Source organism: Pempheris klunzingeri, chromosome 11 (assembly GCF_042242105.1).
Source record: "Pempheris klunzingeri isolate RE-2024b chromosome 11, fPemKlu1.hap1, whole genome shotgun sequence".
Lineage (NCBI taxonomy): Eukaryota > Metazoa > Chordata > Actinopteri > Acropomatiformes > Pempheridae > Pempheris > Pempheris klunzingeri.
The window spans coordinates 21,078,715-21,097,136 of NC_092022.1; the positions used below are offsets into that span (position 1 = coordinate 21,078,715).

The 18,422-nt window shown below is 44.3% G+C and overlaps 2 protein-coding genes across 3 annotated transcripts in view; one reads left to right on the forward strand and one right to left on the reverse strand.

The window, feature by feature from the left end:
* Positions 1–13,661, reverse strand: part of magi3a (membrane associated guanylate kinase, WW and PDZ domain containing 3a) — a 108,976-nt gene extending 95,315 nt beyond the window's left edge. Inside the window, exon 1 of the mRNA XM_070839038.1 lies at positions 13,035–13,661. Within this exon, the coding sequence (XP_070695139.1) occupies positions 13,035–13,341 (307 nt within the window). The 5' untranslated portion in view covers positions 13,342–13,661. The remainder of the gene's footprint in view (positions 1–13,034) is intronic.
* A 1,534-nt stretch (positions 13,662–15,195) lies between these two features.
* On the forward strand, positions 15,196–18,422 carry LOC139210039 (tyrosine-protein kinase STYK1). Of its 2 annotated transcripts, none has more exons than XM_070839996.1 (10): positions 15,196–15,310; positions 15,398–15,507; positions 15,615–15,758; positions 15,895–16,095; positions 16,297–16,484; positions 16,601–16,684; positions 16,868–17,085; positions 17,234–17,274; positions 17,451–17,547; positions 17,861–18,422. In XM_070839996.1, exons 2-10 carry the CDS (start codon positions 15,456–15,458, stop codon positions 18,093–18,095), a joined length of 1,260 nt encoding a protein of 419 aa, XP_070696097.1. In that variant the 5' UTR covers positions 15,196–15,310; positions 15,398–15,455; the 3' UTR covers positions 18,096–18,422. The 2 variants fall into 2 exon arrangements, with proteins under 2 accessions (XP_070696097.1, XP_070696098.1); XM_070839997.1 differs by having other exon boundaries at positions 16,297–16,478.

The following is an 18,422-nucleotide window of genomic DNA, read 5'->3' on the forward strand; positions in this document are numbered from 1 at the left end:
TGCTGAAGACAAAGCTGGTCATATATTTGCATATCGTAGTGGCGCTGCTCGCTGTAGCATGGAGATAAAAACGGACAATAAATCAGGGTAAACAAACAGATGGCTGGAACAAACGGAGCACCGAGAGAACAGAAGGGTTGAGATGGAAGAGAAAACATAGGTATCAAGGACCTGCAGAGACTGAAGCTCACGCTGTTCAAACTCATCTGCATACTTCATTTAAGGATGTACTGATAGTTTTCCACGTTTGAGACCATTAGCTTTAGCTTTAATGAGGTGCATAAATTCTACATTTCTGCCTGCTATTTACATGCATACTGTATGTTTGTGAGATCAATGATTTCCTAGTCTTAGGAAGCCATTGGTTTGGATCCCATTCATTTCAGTAAAATTGAGCTGAGTTTTGTGATGCCCCAAAAAAAAATATATATATATGGTGCACGAGAGCTGTGAACAAAACAGCAACCTATTTAAGGCAAATAACAAATAAATGAACACATTCATTTTGCAGAACATGCGCTTATTGCTTGAATACTAGATTTGATTTTCTGATAACACGCTGTAGCTTGTCTGTGCCCTCTTTTTTTCATTTGTTTTGTTTGATTTTGGTGGCTGACTAGAAAATGCTGAGATGTTGTAGAGTCCTTGAATACATCAACAAGGAGCTTTCAAAAAGGTAGTCATCAAAAAGCGAGGTTGACGTGAAGTTGCCTGGAATGTAGAAAACACTTTAAAATGAAAAATATGCACAAAAAACAAGTCATTAGTAATGTGGTTAATGGACAAAAACATGACAAACTATTGTACTGTGATTTAACTCTCGTGTCTGCGTGTTTGCTATTTGCTGGAGTTTAAATTGTTGTGGTAACCCACTGAATGATCATCTACCATGAGCAGCAGCATGACAGCACCACTAATGTAAAATTCCTGTAAGTCAGTGTGGTCTCATGGTCACAAAGGAATCCCTCTCATCCACTAGCTGCCATTCAATGGATGTGTGAGTCACAGCAGAGGTGAGTAAGTCACCAGCTGCATCACTGCAAAACCACAGGAGCCTTTAAGTCACAAATGCACCATGTGAGAGCCACTGCCTTAGACCTTTTCTTATTTTGGCTGGCATTCACGTGGCAGGGAGAGAAAAATAATCACATTTTTCCATAAATTTGTGTCGAGCGCTTTCCCTTTTTGTCTAATTTTCATTTCTGACACTTCCATTGTTATCGCTGCGTGTATAGTCGGTGGAAGAAGTATGCTGAATGGTATGATGAATCGACAATGCTGATGCTAGTGCGCAAAGATAGGTAGGTATTATTAGAACAAAGCTGAGATCCTTAGTCGCTGCTGAGGAAAACAGAAACACAGAATGCCATTATCCCACTGAAAGGATAATTCTAGTATTTTTAAACCTGGGCTCTATTTTTTTTTTTTAAATTTTGGATATTTTGGATTCCAAATGACTAATAGATACAAAAGCTTTTGGAAGTGGACCCATAGATCACCTCAGCTGTCAGATGAGACCAGGCAGCGAATAGGCTGCAATGTAATCCTTCATAGCAATTGCACCACATCAAAGCACATCCACTAAAAGTATTCATTCAAAGTGTCTGACAGCATTACAGAGAGGATCCCAACATAGATGGACCTGCAAGAGTAATTTTACCTCACAAAACATGGGAATGGCTGGTCTACTGCTGCCTCAGTCACTTTGTTAGTTAGTTTGTGCTATTGTGTGTTACATAAATATTGTGCTGGATCTAAACTAATCTTTTAAAATGCCAAACAAACAGACTGATCAAGACAGCAGTAGGCCAGCAACTACCATGTAAAACTGTTTCTGTCAATGGAGTCTGGTGGCTTTGAACCGAGCGATATAACAACTGTTTCTGGTTAAACAAAAAGGATCTTTGAGGTCTTTCTCTGTAGGGATCTTAGTCTGTATTGTTGTAAGACACTCTGAATAACAATCTGAGGCTGTTGGTGGCAAAAATAAGCACTCAAAGTGGCCATACTTGGATGTGGCACAATTGCCCTGAAGGATTACATTACGGCCATTGTAAATCATTTGCTGCCTCTTCTCATCTGCCGGCGGAAGTGATCTACTGGCCCAATTTCAACCTTTTTTCTACCTACTAGTCATATGTAGAGATATGTAGAGTTAGGGCCCAGGTCTCAAAATGAGTTATCTTTTAAAGATGAACATGCTTATGATTTTTTACAGCACAACTAAACCTCTAAAGGGATGACTTTCTGCCAAATTTGAATCCTAGAGAGGCAACACCTTCATTTCACACAAACTAGTGAGTAGTATTTGCAAAGCAAGCACAGAGCCCTGCATTAGCATATAACACATATCATGTGACACGACACGTTGTGATCACAGCACTGAAAACAAGACAGTCTGCCTGTTCCATGACAAGAAACTCCCATATGTCCACTCTGGAGTCGTCTCGTGCTAAACGGCTGTAAGGGGTCACGCAGGTCAGCGGACGGGTGGGTGGGCTGTCGAAAAGAATCTGCACTTTATCCATCATCTGCGCATGTGTGTATTTGTGTGTGCGCATACGTCGAGCACCCGTGCCTGTGTCCGCGTGTGTGTTTACTTCTCAACCTAGCTGTGGCGTAGAAGTGTGGAATCGGTGTGCTACGCTGCCAGCTCCTCAAAAGGCCCCCTACTCATGGGCTCTTAGGCAGCAGCAGTGCCATCCCATCACAGCTCTGAGAAGCCCTGGACCAGTCAAGAGGATATCTGATGTCATGAGAGCAGGACGATTCTGGCCACTGGCCCTCTCGAACTACCTTTTCTAAAGCCAAATTTTAGACGTTTCATGTCAACAAATTTGAGCCAATTCTTTTCCTCAAGTTTTCACTTTTTCCTCACCCAAGGCGAGCCAATTTACTCAGTTAGCAACTGAGAGAGATTCATCAGTCGGTTCTATAATTAGTCTGTGGTGTAAAGACACTTTAGATTGAATCCAAAAGGCTTGTTCAGGTCATCCAGGACAGTTTAAGATGTTTCAGAACTCTTTTTATTTATTTATTTTTTACACTTGGGAGCTAGAAAGAAAGTTGTACATCTCCATCGCAGTAACTAGTTGAACTGCATTTCTCTTCAGTGAATGAACCACTTGAGACTGATTTTCTAGGAAGATGTATCAGTTTTTTTAGCTTGACCGGAATCATAATAGGGTACGAGACCTCAAGGCTGTGTCACCTTGAAACCACTTTTCATTTACAGGACATGTGCCAGAGGCCCGATAACTGACTTGCAAAAAAAAGATGAACCTTGAATTATGCTTGATGCAGTTTTGATGCATCATAGCAAAGAAAGAAAACACACACACACACACACACACGCAATACCAGGACAAATTACAGGTGTATCTGAGGAATGGGAACCAGTTAAAGAAAAAGTGCTTTCGACATTGTGTACATTTGTGGCACTGACCCCCATCAGTACCATTCTAACTTAACTAACAACAGTCTAACTCTAGATGTTTTCACCATGATTTCTTACAGGGAGAAGCGACATGGAAACAATGTGAAATGTCTGCCAGAGCAAGCACCTGTTGGTAACAAAAGACTGGTGGAATGTCATTGCAGTTCTCACTGTGCTCAACAAAACCAAAATAACTACATTCCACACATGATTTCCATTCCCAGATCAACACACAAGTCGTCCTTGCAGGACATGCACCGACAGTCTTTCGTCAAAGCACCATGAAAAATATCATGGAAACGATTCAGATCATTTCCTCGTTACTGGTCTCCACTCATTATGTCATAATACAGTGATAACACATCAGCCATAATGATCGACAGGGAAACATGCTCTGCTGGAGTAAAGTTGCTTTCCAGTGATTGGATAGCATGACTGAACAAATTGTTTTTAACTGAAACTGTTGTTGGAATGAACCCTGGAAAAATTACAGCTGGGAGAGCCAAAACTAATGACAATCTATATCCAGCAAACATAATACACCAGGCAACAACACACTGGTGAAGGTAATCATGGGGACAGGAAATACAAACATACATTGGAAAGGGCCGCAGAGCTCATTCGCTGCGGCTCAAACTTTGAACACCAAGGTGATCAAAGGGTGATGAGCAATTTACAAGAGGTGTTGCCCTAAATAAATATAACATGACCTGGTCTTCGACACTGAAGCAGGCCTGGGTATTCCCTCTGCAAAAAGAAAAACAGAAGAGCTCTCCACTTCTTCACAGCTTCTCTTCGAGGGCCGAATATCTTTGTAGCAACACATCATATCTGAAAGCTGTTCAAATAATCGGCCTTGTTGCATACCGGGCTTGAATGGCTGGCACTGGTGGATAACAATTGCATCACCGCAGCGTCAGGATTGCAGAGAGACGCGTTCTTCTGCTTACTCGAAACAGTGAGTAATGTGCATGTGATCTCTTGAGTCAATTTGCTCGAAGACCTCAGAGAAGGGTAGGCCGCTGCCAAAGCCTGGAGGCAAATTTGTCAATGTGTGTGTTTTGTAGCCTTAGAAAAAAAAAAAAAAAAGCCACACACCTGACAACCAAACACACACTAACAAGTGCAAGTCCTCTTCTCATTTCAGGAGCAGAAAGATTCTGCAATTTGTGTCCTGGGATTGGCTTATTAGCAAAAAATAAGAAAAAGCCCTCATGAGCAGAATACTGAAAAGGCAGGCTGTCAAAACAGATACAATCAGCGGTCACAGTGAGGTCCCTCCGCAAAACATCATGAATAAGAGCTATGAGACAAATACACTGTAAGCAAGTTGTCCTCCTGGTGTCCTTGACTTTTCATGAAGATCAGGCCCTTGAGCACATGCAGCAGCTCCGGATGCTCGGCTGCCTTAACAGGGATGAGATTGGACCAGATCAATAACCTGTTAGGGAAGCTAAGGAGCAAAGCAAGCTAAATTGGCCGGGCTGAGATCCTGACACCCATGAATTCTAATGAGGACACTCAGGGAACCTCATCTCCACAGAGCATGACATCTCACCACGGAGGGAGGAAGGAGTACACACGATGCATTAATAACATAGTGAGAAAATGGCTGCCTCCCTTGTTCCACATCAGGATAGATGCATCTTCAGACTGACTTTGTTTCAATCCATGCAACCATTTGACTTTCCATGTCTAAGCAGCACTAAACAACCCTGCTTACGTCCAGTCAAACAGATGATGCAAGCTCAGTTTAGCCAGTGATCATCTCTGGTTGAATCTGATCATAACTCAAACATATGGCAGCAGAATTTTAATTCTAGTCTTCAAAAGGACAAAGGAAGACATACAAGAGGGAATGAGGAAGCTTCCGTGGTCAGACATGAGAAGCTCTCGTTCCCCTCGCAGTTCCCATGCAGAGGTTTGGCAGAAACTGCAGCACTGAGCGCAGAAGGAGCCACAGCAGCAGCTGGCTGAGTAGGTGGTTACTGTCAAGGTGTGTTAGAAGGGAGGTGGGTTTTATATCCGTTTGATATGAGATGTTGTCTCGGGCACAAGCCGAATGGGTGGAAATCGATTGTTTGAGGTGGAGTACCACGACTAAACAGCTGAGTGGGCTGCAGTGGCAGAATGAGTATTGACGAAGGCCCATCAGCGCAGGCACGGGGCCAAGTATGAGGTACCACAGCCAACCAGGAGATTGAACTCTGAGATTGAGTCTTCTCAGCTGATTTATTACCCTGCGTGTAAAGAGAGATCCCAACTGGTGCAACAGAGGTGTGCACAAGTCCTCGATACAAGGACAGGCAATCCGTCTTACTCTCATCACTACCCTCCAAAATACACTCCGGAGATCTATGAGAGAATGAATCCGAGACAGTCAAAACAGCACTGCCTCCACATACTCCTTCATTGTCACCGAAAAGAGATACAGTAAGCAAAAGGAATCTGGCAGCATTTAGGAACATAGACAAGGAAGCATACCGTCCTTCGCCATGATTTAGTTTGACCTCAAAAAGGAAGTGGAAACCAATTCCGATGTACCTCCATTTTTCATTATCATGCATGCTTGCACACACATATGCAAGCAGCTCACACAGACTGGTTATTTGCAGACATGATTGGAAATACTGCCTTTGCAGTAAGTCTGACTTAGTGACAGTGGGCTTGATGGACACTGAGCAGAATGATTTCAGACAGTCACAACAGAGAGTCAATACTATCATCATGATTAATGGTAACAAATTCATTTTTCGGTGTTGAGATTATTATTGCTCTTTCTCATCTCTTGTCCTGTTTCTGCCTCTGCAACCCCTCCGTTTCTTCTCTCTGCTATTCTCACTCTTTTCTGTCCCTCCTATTGTCTGCACTCCTCCCTCTTTGACCTCATTTTCTTTTCTGTAAACCTGTTCATCAATTCTTTCTTTTTTCCTCCCAGTTTAAATCCAATACACCCTTCAAAAGAGAATCCTTCTCAGGAAAATGTTCAAGACAGTGATGTGCCAGCTGCCTCTTCTCTCTGTTCCCCCCCTTATTACCTCTGCTGCAGCACCACGGGTATGTTTCATACAGAACCGGTCAGAAGCAAAGTCCCCAAATAGGCTCTCCACAGAGAGCAGTGAGCGTACATCTGGTGGGAACTCGGTTCAATCAGCTATCAGATAATCCATCCCTATATCCCTCCATCCACATTTGCACCTGCGTATTGATTCATAACAGCCCATTTCCGTCATGCCGCCCCTGTTTCCCATTTTGAACCAAATCACTGTCTGCGGCTCACAGCTACAAGGAGAGGGGACAATCTCTTAGTTGATCGGCCTGTGACCAATCTGTCCTCAAATGCATGAGGGTCAGACGGTGCTAAAAGCACACCGTTTTCATAAGCACTTGTTGTGTGATAGCAGGTCCCTACAGGCCAGCTACCACCTGCCATTTGTCTCGGGAGAACACATGGACAAGAGGGAAACCAAACGCTTTACGTATGTTTTGGATTCATTTTGAAAACTTCAGTGTGAAAGTTGACGGATGCACAGTCCTTTTCTCTTAATTATCTTTCATTAGCAGAATCAACATTGCAAAACTTGATTACCTCTAAATGTGGTGATCCTGAAAGAAGAAGAAAAATAACTTTTTAAGCACATGGCAACACCGTGAAAATCTGCTTAAACAATTTGTATTTTTCAGGGAAAATGGATGAAAAAAAAAACTGTATCCAAGTAGTACAGCATACTCATGTTATAGGAGCTGCCATGCTCTGGTCTCTACTATGCATGCGCACTGTTTAGAAGCTGACCTCATGTTATCTCAGAAGGGATAAACAGCTGCGGGGATGGCTGGTACTGCTGGAGAGAGACCAATTAGGAGTCAAGCTGAGGAAAGGAGGGCAGGAGTCTCTGGAGGAAGAGTTTGTGTGTGTGTGTGTGTGTGTGTGTGTGTGTGTGTGTGTGTATACACATCTCTAAAGTACACCGTCCACTTCCACCAGCAGCAACCTGGAGACACTGCTGCTGCTGCTGCTGCTGCTGCTGACAACGCAGCATGACCATTCAGCAAGTAGAAAGAGGCAGTCTTGGTGAATCAGCAAGCACTCATCTCCACCGCCTTTAAACGTGCCTGCCAAGTCATGGTGCCTGCCAGTGAGAGGCATGGCTCATTTGAAAACACTATCTTTGTTGCTGGCCTGTTCATTACCGCAATGCGGCTCTGTGGACGGTAATAGCAAGGTAGAATGAAGAGGGATGCCCATGTCACTACAGATCTGGGGCAGATTCAGGGGGAGCTCTTACCATTCACTGGTTCCAAGGCTGTTAAAAGTGATGCAAGAATCACTGAATGAGCAGTCATATCATGGGCAAAAAAAACCTTCGTGCTCCTTCTTCCATCATTCATTTTTCTTCCCTTCATTGCTGGAGTGAGTTTGTCTCTCGTGCACTGCAGGAGGGGGAAATAAACGCAACACAGGAGGAGGCAGAGGTGTAAACCGCTGTTGGACAGGGGGAGTGGAGTAGCAGATTGTGAGGCAGTGCAGGGCTGTGAGTTGCAGAGGGAGAGGGCGGCTCCAGGGAGGAATGGAAGGATGAAAAAAAAGAAAAAAGAAAAAGTGGAGGAGGCATGCTTTGGTATTCATAGCAACCGCTGTCGTCTGGGGGCTTCAGTGCGCCCGTCCGCTCGCACCCCCGTCCCTCGCCACTGACGGGCTGGCAGGGCGGAGGGCGGAGAAGTGTGACAGGTTTGGGGAATGAGCCGGGAGAGCCGCAAGTGGGAGGGGATGATAGGTGGCTGTCACATCAGGTGTAGAGCCGAGATGCGCATATATTTAAACACACAGTTACACAGAAAATAGGATGGAGCCGATAGAGCACATAGGAGAAGGGTGCCGGGGAAAGCTAAACTTGTGCTTGGAATACTGAACTGCCTCATTGTTTAGAGACGCAGGAGGAGCGTGAGGTGAGAGGAGGAACAGGATTGAAGATTATTTTGTGGCACCTCATTAAAAAAATGTTTGGCTGTTCTGACAGGCTCTGCTATGTACCAAGTTGTCTGGTTATAGTGAAAATTGTCACGTCCTTCACAAAGCAAATTCTGGGACAAAGCTGGGCTTCACTGTAGCCACAGATATGACAAAGGCAGCGACTGGAACAGAAGTTACATGTACCGTGGGGAGAAGGAGACACCGAACCTGAGAGATCCTGGCAGGTCCTCTCAGCTGGTTTAGAGCAGCTTAGTCACAGAAGCCCTCACTGCACCGTGGGGGGGGGGGCACGTTAACACAGACTGTGCACTTACTGCTTTGCTGCGCTGCCGATAGCAAACCGTATGAGGTGTTAACCTCAATATGACAACACCACCGAGACAAAAAGAAAAGAAAGTGAGATTGCCTACTTTGGAGAGAGAAAAAAAGAATTAAGTTACCACATGATGTGGAGGTTGGTAAAAGAATCGGCTCTGCAGCTGCGATACAAAAAAAAAAAAAAAAACAGTTTGGTTTGTTTAATGCATTTTTCTCATTCTTTTGAGACTGAAAGTTTTTGGTGGCTCTGCTGAACCTCAACAATGTGCCAACCATGGAAGTCGTAGAAGAGATGGAGACGGCGGGTACACCATTGATTATGGCCTCGATACACCAAATTGCACTGATTAGTTGATTAACCAATTAGCCAATTTAGAGAAAATTTATCAACAGCTATTTTGATCATCTAATAATGATTTTAGTCATTTTCTAAAGGAAAATGCCAAATATAATAGTGAATTTTCACTGTTTTCTGGCATTTTATAGACAATGAATTTAGTTAGGTGATTATTCAGTGATGACAATGATTGTTAGTTGCTGGCCTAAAACACAAATAATACTTGGTCTGAACGTAGGCTGCCTATACCACAACTGAACGCGACAAGGTCAGGCACGTTCTTAGATGGCTGTCAAAAGGCATTATGCGAAACTGTAATGTAAATTACCAACCAATGTAGAAACAGACAAACCAGGTTGGAGGGAAAATTGATACATCAAGTCGGTAAATTACACTTCATTACAAAGTAACTCCTGGCATAGCGAACATCACAGGTTGGTGAAGTGTAAGGGGATCCAAGGAGGAGACGAGGCTCCTTTGAGTTTGTCTCTGATGAAGAAAACCTAACAGGTGGAATAAAAAACCAACCGCAATTATCTCTCACTCAATTATTCAAGCTTATTGTTGCCTGGATTCCATATGGCACCATTCATCTTCAGGAGTAAAAAAAAAAAAAAAAAGACTGCACATTTGAAAAGAGTCTATTAGATTCACAACGACAACTGAAAACTGCCAGTGAATCCTTAACAATTTAGTGTGCATAATAGAATAAAAGCCCAGGGTAAGACACTTTTTCCTAAATGAAAACGGTAAATAAAAAAAACTGAAGGCAGTTCATTTTGATCACCTCTCTTTGGGCATTAAGTAGAGTGCGATTGTACGAAATTACACATTTTTGCAGTTCATTTCTCACTACACACTGCCGATACTATAGGTATAGGTAGGTAAGTGTTCCACATATGCTCTCCAAATAAAAATGCTCCTTTGTAGCAAGCAGTCTCGTGGGGATTTTTCAAGACTCTTAACTGAACCTCATCCATCTTTTGAATAGAAAGAAAAAGTGTATTTCCTAAAATAAAACCATCTATAAAACACTTTACTTCTGTTTCTTACTCTTCACCTTTACAAAGACTTTACACAGGGTCATCGCTGCCCTACTTTCATACACACTGGCGTTGTTAAACGTTTGTATTGATGACGACGATGTGTTGCGTTTTACACTGAAATGAACAGGAACTTACATTGAGGCTCTGAGAGCATTAGAGTGCATGTACCCACTTTTTAAGTTGCCTTAAAAAGTTTTGACAGTTCATTCACTTTTTATAGTAATTAAGTTTTTCATAACTTTATGGTGAAGAGCCCTGAAGACCACAGCACACTTTGACTTCTGATAAAGTGTTTTCCATCTAAACCTTGCCCTCAGAAATGTATTCATAGACTGTGTTCAGATATAATCTCTGGAGTAGCACTGTAAAATGTGAACCATGGCCACCTCAGTATATCATTATCATTTTTACCTTTCAGAAAAGGGCTTTGGAAACTCTTTTCCCGGTTTCCATTATAGACCTGATTAGTGAATCGAGGGTGCTCCGGGACCTGACAGCTAAATGGTCCATCCATTAAGCTCCATGAGGCAAAAACAAGCGGATCCAAGTCTGTTTACAGCATAAATCAATGAGCTGCCCACTCTCAAGTCTCTAAGCTGCAATAGGTATCTGCGATCACTGCACCTCTACACTCAGTGGTCCCCTCAAGGTTACTGTCTATTGCCGGGCTCCTCTCTCTGGATGACAGCTGCATACTGAGTGCACCGGCTGGTCTGGAGCCAGAGGACCACTTGAGCCTAACTTCTGTTTTCTTTCCTGACTGTGCAGGAGAACTGTCGAGAAGTCTCAACTGTAGCGAGGGCGCAAAATCATCGTGTTGGTTTTGGAAACTGCGTTTGTTGTTGTTGTTGTTGTCCTGGCAGGAAAGTAAATTTCCTCCCTTCAGTGGGAAGATTCTGAAGAAAGGTTGTGCAATGTTTTCAAGATCTGACAGAGGATAAAGTGGCTGGTGAGAAGAAAAATAAATATGTATAGAAATGGAATAGGGTTGGAGGGAAAGGTAAACTACAAAGCGAGAATCAGAGTGAAATATGGAATAATGCAGCCAAGGAAAGAAAATACCAGAGACGAGGGGGAACAAAATGTGATGATAAAGTATAATCGGCTGAAGGGAGAAGATAAAGTTAAAAAAAAAAATCCAACAGGGAGACGCGCTGAAATAATGTAAGTGCTTCTCTTTCCGGACAAATTTTGCTGTGTTGTGCAAACACAAGGCACACATGCAACACTCCGCTCCCCTCACCTCAAACCAGCTCCAAACCCCACTTCTCAGTCTTAGCAGCTATCAGCACTCCCAACTTTGCAATCTCATGAGAATACAAGTTTGCGTCCACACCAGTCGGCTTACATCTGATCCGCCCATCAGTCACCTCATCTTGGCACGGAGCAGCCATCAATGATGGATGACGCATGAATTAATCATGAGGAAGGGGACAGAGATATAAACACACAGTGAGGCCCCAAGGGGAACGCAGGAGCCTGTGGTGAGCAGCCTGCACACGTCAAAGTGGAGCTCCAGCATCACTTAACACACAACTAACATTACATAACGCAAGGCCAAAGAGAAAATGTTAGACAGCTTGTAACAGCGTGAGTGTTGTGGGACCGAGATAAGGCGCTTTCGCCAAACTTGATTCAAGCACAAGGAAACACAGCATTTAACGGCCCAACTGATACAACATCATCAAATTAAACATGCTTTTTTTTTTTTTTTCCACGTGCTGCAATTAGTTTCAAGAGATGCTTAAAAGTAAAACACAGCTCACAGCATCGAACGCTGGCCCAGAAAAAACAGATTTAACCCTAAATCAATAGCTAAACCTTGTGGACCAACCCGCTTCACACAAAACCACCATAAAGCACAAACAGTCATGGTGTCAAGGCGTGACGCCAGGCTAGCACAGCATCTGAGGGATTTAAGGATATGGGCCTGATTGATTAAATTAGACTTGGACTTACCTCAGTGCTGCAAGCGGAGCGACACTGTCTGAGCTGGCAAGGCAGCCATTAACAAATCCCTGCTAGGTGTTTGCAAAGTGCCACACTCAGCGGCGCCTCCATCAAATCCATCCATTCGCACAGACACACACCCTTGTCTGCCACGTGACCACGTGACTGCTAGACTTTGACTGTCAATATGTTTTGGCGTATTGAACACGTTCATTTAACATGTCTGTGAGCATTAATGAAATACAATCGAATAGCTGGTAGGTCAAGCAATTCATAACAGAGAAATAACCCAATCAATAAGCTTTTAGCTGAGCTTACAGACAGAGAAATAAAGACCTTAAGGCAGTGTGTGTGTGTGTGTGTGTGTGTGTGTGTGTGTGCGCGCACCTTTGTGCATACCTGTGTTACTGTACTGCATACAAGCACAGGATAAGAGTCAACACTGGTGCAAAGATGCAAAGAAGATTACAGAATAAGTTCACACAAAGGGCTGTGAGCTTGCTTATGCTGTTATTCATGCAGATCTGGGCACTGTGGTCCAGCACGCTTCACACATTATGTCCCTCACTTGTGCTGTTTGGCAGGACTGTGCTGCTGCAGCAATGTGGAGAATGTTATATCTCCACATTAATGCATAGATATGGGGGCATTGATATGATTAAACCAGCTGTAAAACACACACTTGACCTGCAGACTAGCCTCTAAATATACATAAGACTGACACACACACACACCTGATCCTTCAACAAATTGTGCTACAGGGAAACAGGGGCTCAGCTGTGAGGCTGTACCCCAAAGTCCCTCTGATTTATTCATGGCACTAGTCACACCTGTCCCTCAGCCTCCCAGTCTTCAGGGCGCACTGCTGTAACAAACCACTTCACACACACGGCGGGTTTGGCCGTGTGTGTGATGTGGAGAGTTATTTGGGGCTGCGGGGGCTCTTTGTGATTCAAAATGAGGATGGGCACACACCTGGTTTCACACTCTTGAGGCGGATGGGCTCCCGAAAGTGGCGGATGACGGCCAGCGTGTCTCGGTTGGTGAGTCCGCTCACTGGAGTGCCGTTCACCTCCAGCAGCACGTCCCCGCTGCAGGGAAACCTCCCGGCGAGACAAACCATCGCCTCCGAAACTATGTGTCCGAGGTGGGGGAACTCTCCCAGCTCGGCGCCGCCTCTCACCTCAACCACCGTGATCAACTCCCCGGAACCCCCCCACGACACGGTGCACTCCTGCACTTTAGTGGACCAGTGCTTCTTCTTCTTCAGTGTCTTGGACATGGTGGGTAGCTCTCGTAAACCTGGAGGGAAGTCCAAGAACGCTTGTCCTTCAGCGCAAGACCCGCTTCTGATCCTAAGACGCAATGGCGCACGGGAAAATCATTGCAGATTAAAGAAGTTGAGGCTGCTCTCTTGTGTTGTATTCCATTCCAGGGGAGATAAAAGTCTGTTTGTTTGTTTTTCAGATCAAACTCCCTCTATTGATGATCGATACTTCCATTGAATTGCTCGAGCATCACCTGTCTCTGACTGGGATGCGAGACCAGCTGCGTCAGTGTCGCAGTGAAGCGGAAAGTGCTGGTTCCGATGCTGGGGCGTTTCGATCCCACACCCCGCTTCACAGAAATGTGCACTTGTGGGGGGAAAAAACAAACAAACAAAACAACACACAGCAGCTTCCTCCACGCCGTTAAAAGCCCGATATTTGTGCGCACCGGAGAGTCTGTCGATTCCACAAGCGTGTAGTGTAATATCCCACTTTAGACTAAACAAAATGCCAGTCTAGTCGATAACAGCGCCCCGAAAAGACTTTTGACAAAACTTCCAGGAGGATTAATCAGCTGTTGGCTAGTTCTCCGCTCGGTGACAGCTCCGCATCCAAAGCCTACTGGAGAGGTAACTTTACTCTGCGCACCTGTCCTCCTCTCCTGCCCTCCTCCGCGGTGACATCAGCGAGGCAGTCCTTGGAAACGGAAAAACATACCTGGCCCTCCTCTGAGCCGGGCGGCTATCTGATCCCCTGTGCGTCGAAGTCCTGCTTCTTGTTCTCCGTTACGCGCTCTGCGCCCTTCCCCGTTTCTCCGGAGGCACTGTGGAGATTTTTTTTTCACTAAAAACTACGCAGCAGCATGAAACAGACGTGATCCGATTAGGCTTCACTCCATAACTTTTTTTTTTTCTTTTTCCGTGTTGTGTTCCCGATGGCAGGAGCTTCTGTCCAATCAGATATTGGGGGCCGGTCCTAAAGCCTCTCCACTGAACCAATAGTGAATAGAAAGAGGCGGGTCTTCTGTGATTAGGAAGCGCTGGATTTTGTGTCCATGGTGTATTTAGCAAGGCGGAGTTCCGGCACTAAGATCCACACTTTCACGTGGGAAATATTTATATTTAAGTTTGTGACAGTCGACCTACACTTTGTGTCCAGTTCCTCTGTTGCACGGGTCCATTTGTATGTGTTCTCCACAAAGCTGCGACTTTTACGCGTTTGTTAGGCTTTTTTTGTGTAGTTTCTGGGTCCATAAAACGCGTTTGGAGAATTGCAACCTTCCCTGCTCACAACTGAGGGGTAGGCTGCTTGTCAGAGGCGATTTCTTGCGCAACACTGCCCCCTTCTGGTTGCTGGGCACCTCATTCAAAGCGCCTGTCAGCAACACTGGTGCCACTATGAATTCACTTCCCTATAATATGCAGCTGTTTCCCAGAGACACACAGAGGAAATGTGCTTGGAGTAGAATAATGAGACACTAGGGCACCCACAGCTAAAATCTGCACCCTCACTTATATTTTGTTTCCTCGGTTTTATTGGTTCTGCCTGTTTCTTTTTTCTTTTTTTTAATTGTGTGTTACTGTTTATCTAATTGGTGGTTTGCTTTTCTGTTCATTGTGAAATGAGCCAGAAGCAAGTTTTGTCATGTGGAATCTAAAAGACAAACTGAACACAACACTTTTTTTTTTTTTATGCGTGCTAATCCCAGTATAATCCCAGTTATCTACATGGCAGTAGTGGGTGTGAGCGTGGCACCTGCTCATGTTCTCATTTGTGGTGATTTGTTAATGATTAACAATCAGTCAACGTCCCTGCTCGGCCCTTCGGTCAGCGCCCTTGCAAACGCACACAAAGCTGAGTCCATTTTCCAAAAGCAGCTGATAACTTGCTCTGGTGGTTCAGCAACATCTCAGCTGCTGTTACATTTAATGTTGTAAGGTTGGAAATATGTATTCACTCAAACAGCGTGGCCTTGGCTGTCAGGTAGGAAAACTAAGTGACAAATTCATTTGTGGTAATTAGACTTCATGCCTTGCTCGGTTTTTCACTTCAGCTGTACTCTGTACACAGGGATAAACCTTTCTGGTCATCTGTTGCTATGATCTGACGTTTCTGTCACACGTGAGAGATGCCAGCTGCTCCTCATGAATGTAGCAACGATACCTCACTCCCCACATGCTGTAAGTTGGACACATTTAGCCTTTTCTGCTCTGCGAATGTACGTCATTGCATATTCCTTCAGTTTTCTCATTCTGAAACTGCTTCTTCTTTTACTTTACTTGTTTAGCTGAGGAGTCGGCGGGTCCGCTTGCTCTGATCATCATCCCTTGTCTGTTGGCTGTGAGCACAGTCTTTGTGGTGGCTCTGATTTTCTACAGCCTCCACAGGAACAAACAAAGAGAACCAAGCACCACAGCTCATTTTGCAAATGGTGTGAATTCCATGAACTCTATATTTTCTGTGTAAAGCCACTGAAAACACCACAAAAATCAAAAGTCGCTGTTATTCTTCGAGCCTGAGAGTAATGCCAGCTGCTAATTCATCTCGGATTGTGTTTTTCTTAACAGGCCAGCAGAGTGCACCCCTGACAGCAGCCTCTGTGAGCACTCCAAAGGTCCAGGCAGCTTTGAAACCCTGGGAAATCCCTGAAGAGTGTGTTCTTGAGGGGCTAGAGTTTTGGCAGACAGGTCGCCGTGGCCCCATTTGTAAAGGTCTGCTGAGGAAGAGAGACGGAAACTCCTCTGCTGTGGTGGTGAAGTCCCTCAGAGGTACGGCATGAATCTGTCATGACGCCAGGGTCGTCAGTCTTTTGTGCGGAGTAAGAGGTCACTGGTGTTTTTAGAAGGAGAGGGCCAAGATTGGTATTAAGATGCAGTATATTGCAATCATGATCATAAAAAAGCACATAATAAGGTTGCTAATTTTCTCTATTTGTTATTATTTGACCCTGTGCCATTAACACTGTATAGATGGCCCCGACCAGCCTGAAGCTAAGGAGTTTGTGGAGTGGGCCCTCTTCCACGCCACAGTGTGTAAACATGAGAACGTGGTGCGGATGTTGTACAGTCAGACCAATCGCGTGCCCATGTATCTGGTCTTAGATGCTTACACCCCAGGGAACCTCCTTCACCACCTCTGGACTCTCAGAAATGTAACGGTGGTACACAGCTTTGGTTTAAACCTGAACTTACATTTGATCATACATGCACTCTCCAGTTCCTAAATTTACTCCCATGATAAGGATTTTCTTTTTTTTTTCTTCACTCCACATAGAAGAATTCAAACGCTGCGGATCCATTGCTGAACTTCTCAGAGAGGTCAGTGTTTCTGGTGGCAAAGCAGGTTGCAGCTGGCCTGGTGAGTTTGTACACCAATTATTCCCAACAAACAACCAGACTAAAAATGAGCTCAATTTAGATGCCGTGCTCTACTGCGGATGTTATTCTGTACCACAGCAGGTCAAAAACTCTTCGAATTCTGAATATTTGAATGTTTCAACCAAAGACTGATGTGTTTGGCTGTGATTGGCTGCTCCCTCAGGATTACCTGATGTCAGAGCACAGGCTGGTGCATGGTGATGTTGCTGCCAGGAACATCTTAATTGGCCCAGGCCTCTCAGCCCGGGTGTCTGGGCTGGGCGTGGCATTTGGAGGACGCAGAATGGATTCAGCAATTAGGCCGAGGGCAGTGGAGGTGCCTCTCAAATGGCAGGCCCCAGAGAGAATTATGATGCAGCTGAGTATCGACAGGAGCGACGTGTAAGGGCAGAGTCATGGCTAAGAAAATGAAACGTAGACAAAACAACAAGAATGTGTGATTTGTCGTTAGTGTCGTCTCAAATTTGCAACTATTACAATTTGCAGGGAATTTTAATGTGAGTCATTGAACATTTTTTTTCTTCTCTAGGTGGTCATTTGGAATCTTACTGTATGAACTGATTACTTTGGGTAAAGCTGCATGCTGTATTATCCGTTAGTTAATTATTCAACCCATCAGTTGGCCTATTTGTGCCTCATTAGGGTAGCTTCTACGATTTGTAGAATTGGATCACGACACACAATCTTCACATATTACCATTAAAGTTGTATCTATCCATTCAAGAATCCTTTTTTTTCCATCTCAGGCTCTCCTCCATACCCTGAGCTGGAGCCTGTGGCTGTGCTCCCAAAGCTACAGGGCTCTTATCGAATGAAGAGACCACAGAATTGTGGAGCCCCTTTGTAAGTTAACTCGCAACAAATATTCCCACATAATATGGTAATATACCGCCACTTGGCACAGTGTTACCAGGTGAGTCAATTTACACTCATGAAATTTGCATTTTCATTCAAAGATTTATATGGGGGAAGATCTAAATCCACTGTTTAATATGAGGCTACTGCCGTATGCTGGTTAGCTTAGCACAAACACTGGGAGGGGGAACGACTAGCCTGTCTCCGTCCAAAGGTTTAGAAAAATCAGTTAGGTGGGTATCCCAAAATGTCGAACTATTCCTTTAACACACGTTTTTACACTCCTTCTGCGTGCTTTTAGGTATGATCTGATGAAGTACTGCTGGATGTGGAGCTTCAAAGACCGACCTGCATTCTCGGCCATCATAAAGCTGTTGGAGTCCTCGCTGCCTCTGGCGGCTACTGAAGCCATTTGTGCTCCTGAGGTCATAGACCTATTTGAGTATAACAGAAAGGCAGGGCTGCTCTCACACGCTCGTGTGCTACCAAATATGGCAACATCCACTGATGGGAAACAATCAGCACAGAAAGTGTGATTGTCTCTCTGACTGCAGCGTGACATCTATTGTTGACCATCTACCAATGAAGTTGTATACTGGTTACCCTCCAACATGTGCGAGCTAACTATAGAACAGTTTTATAGTCAAACATTGATGATGTGATGAACTAATAACACTGAAAGCAAGCCATTTTATTAATAGCTCTGTATTGTCAAAAATATACAGACTTAAAAGCACAGATCTTATTATTCATTAAGATCTTTTTTCTTTTTTTATCAATGGGCAAAGTACAGTTTTTATAATGCTCTTGGCATGCATACGTCACTGCGACTTTACAGTCTGAAAACCAAAACACCCACACAA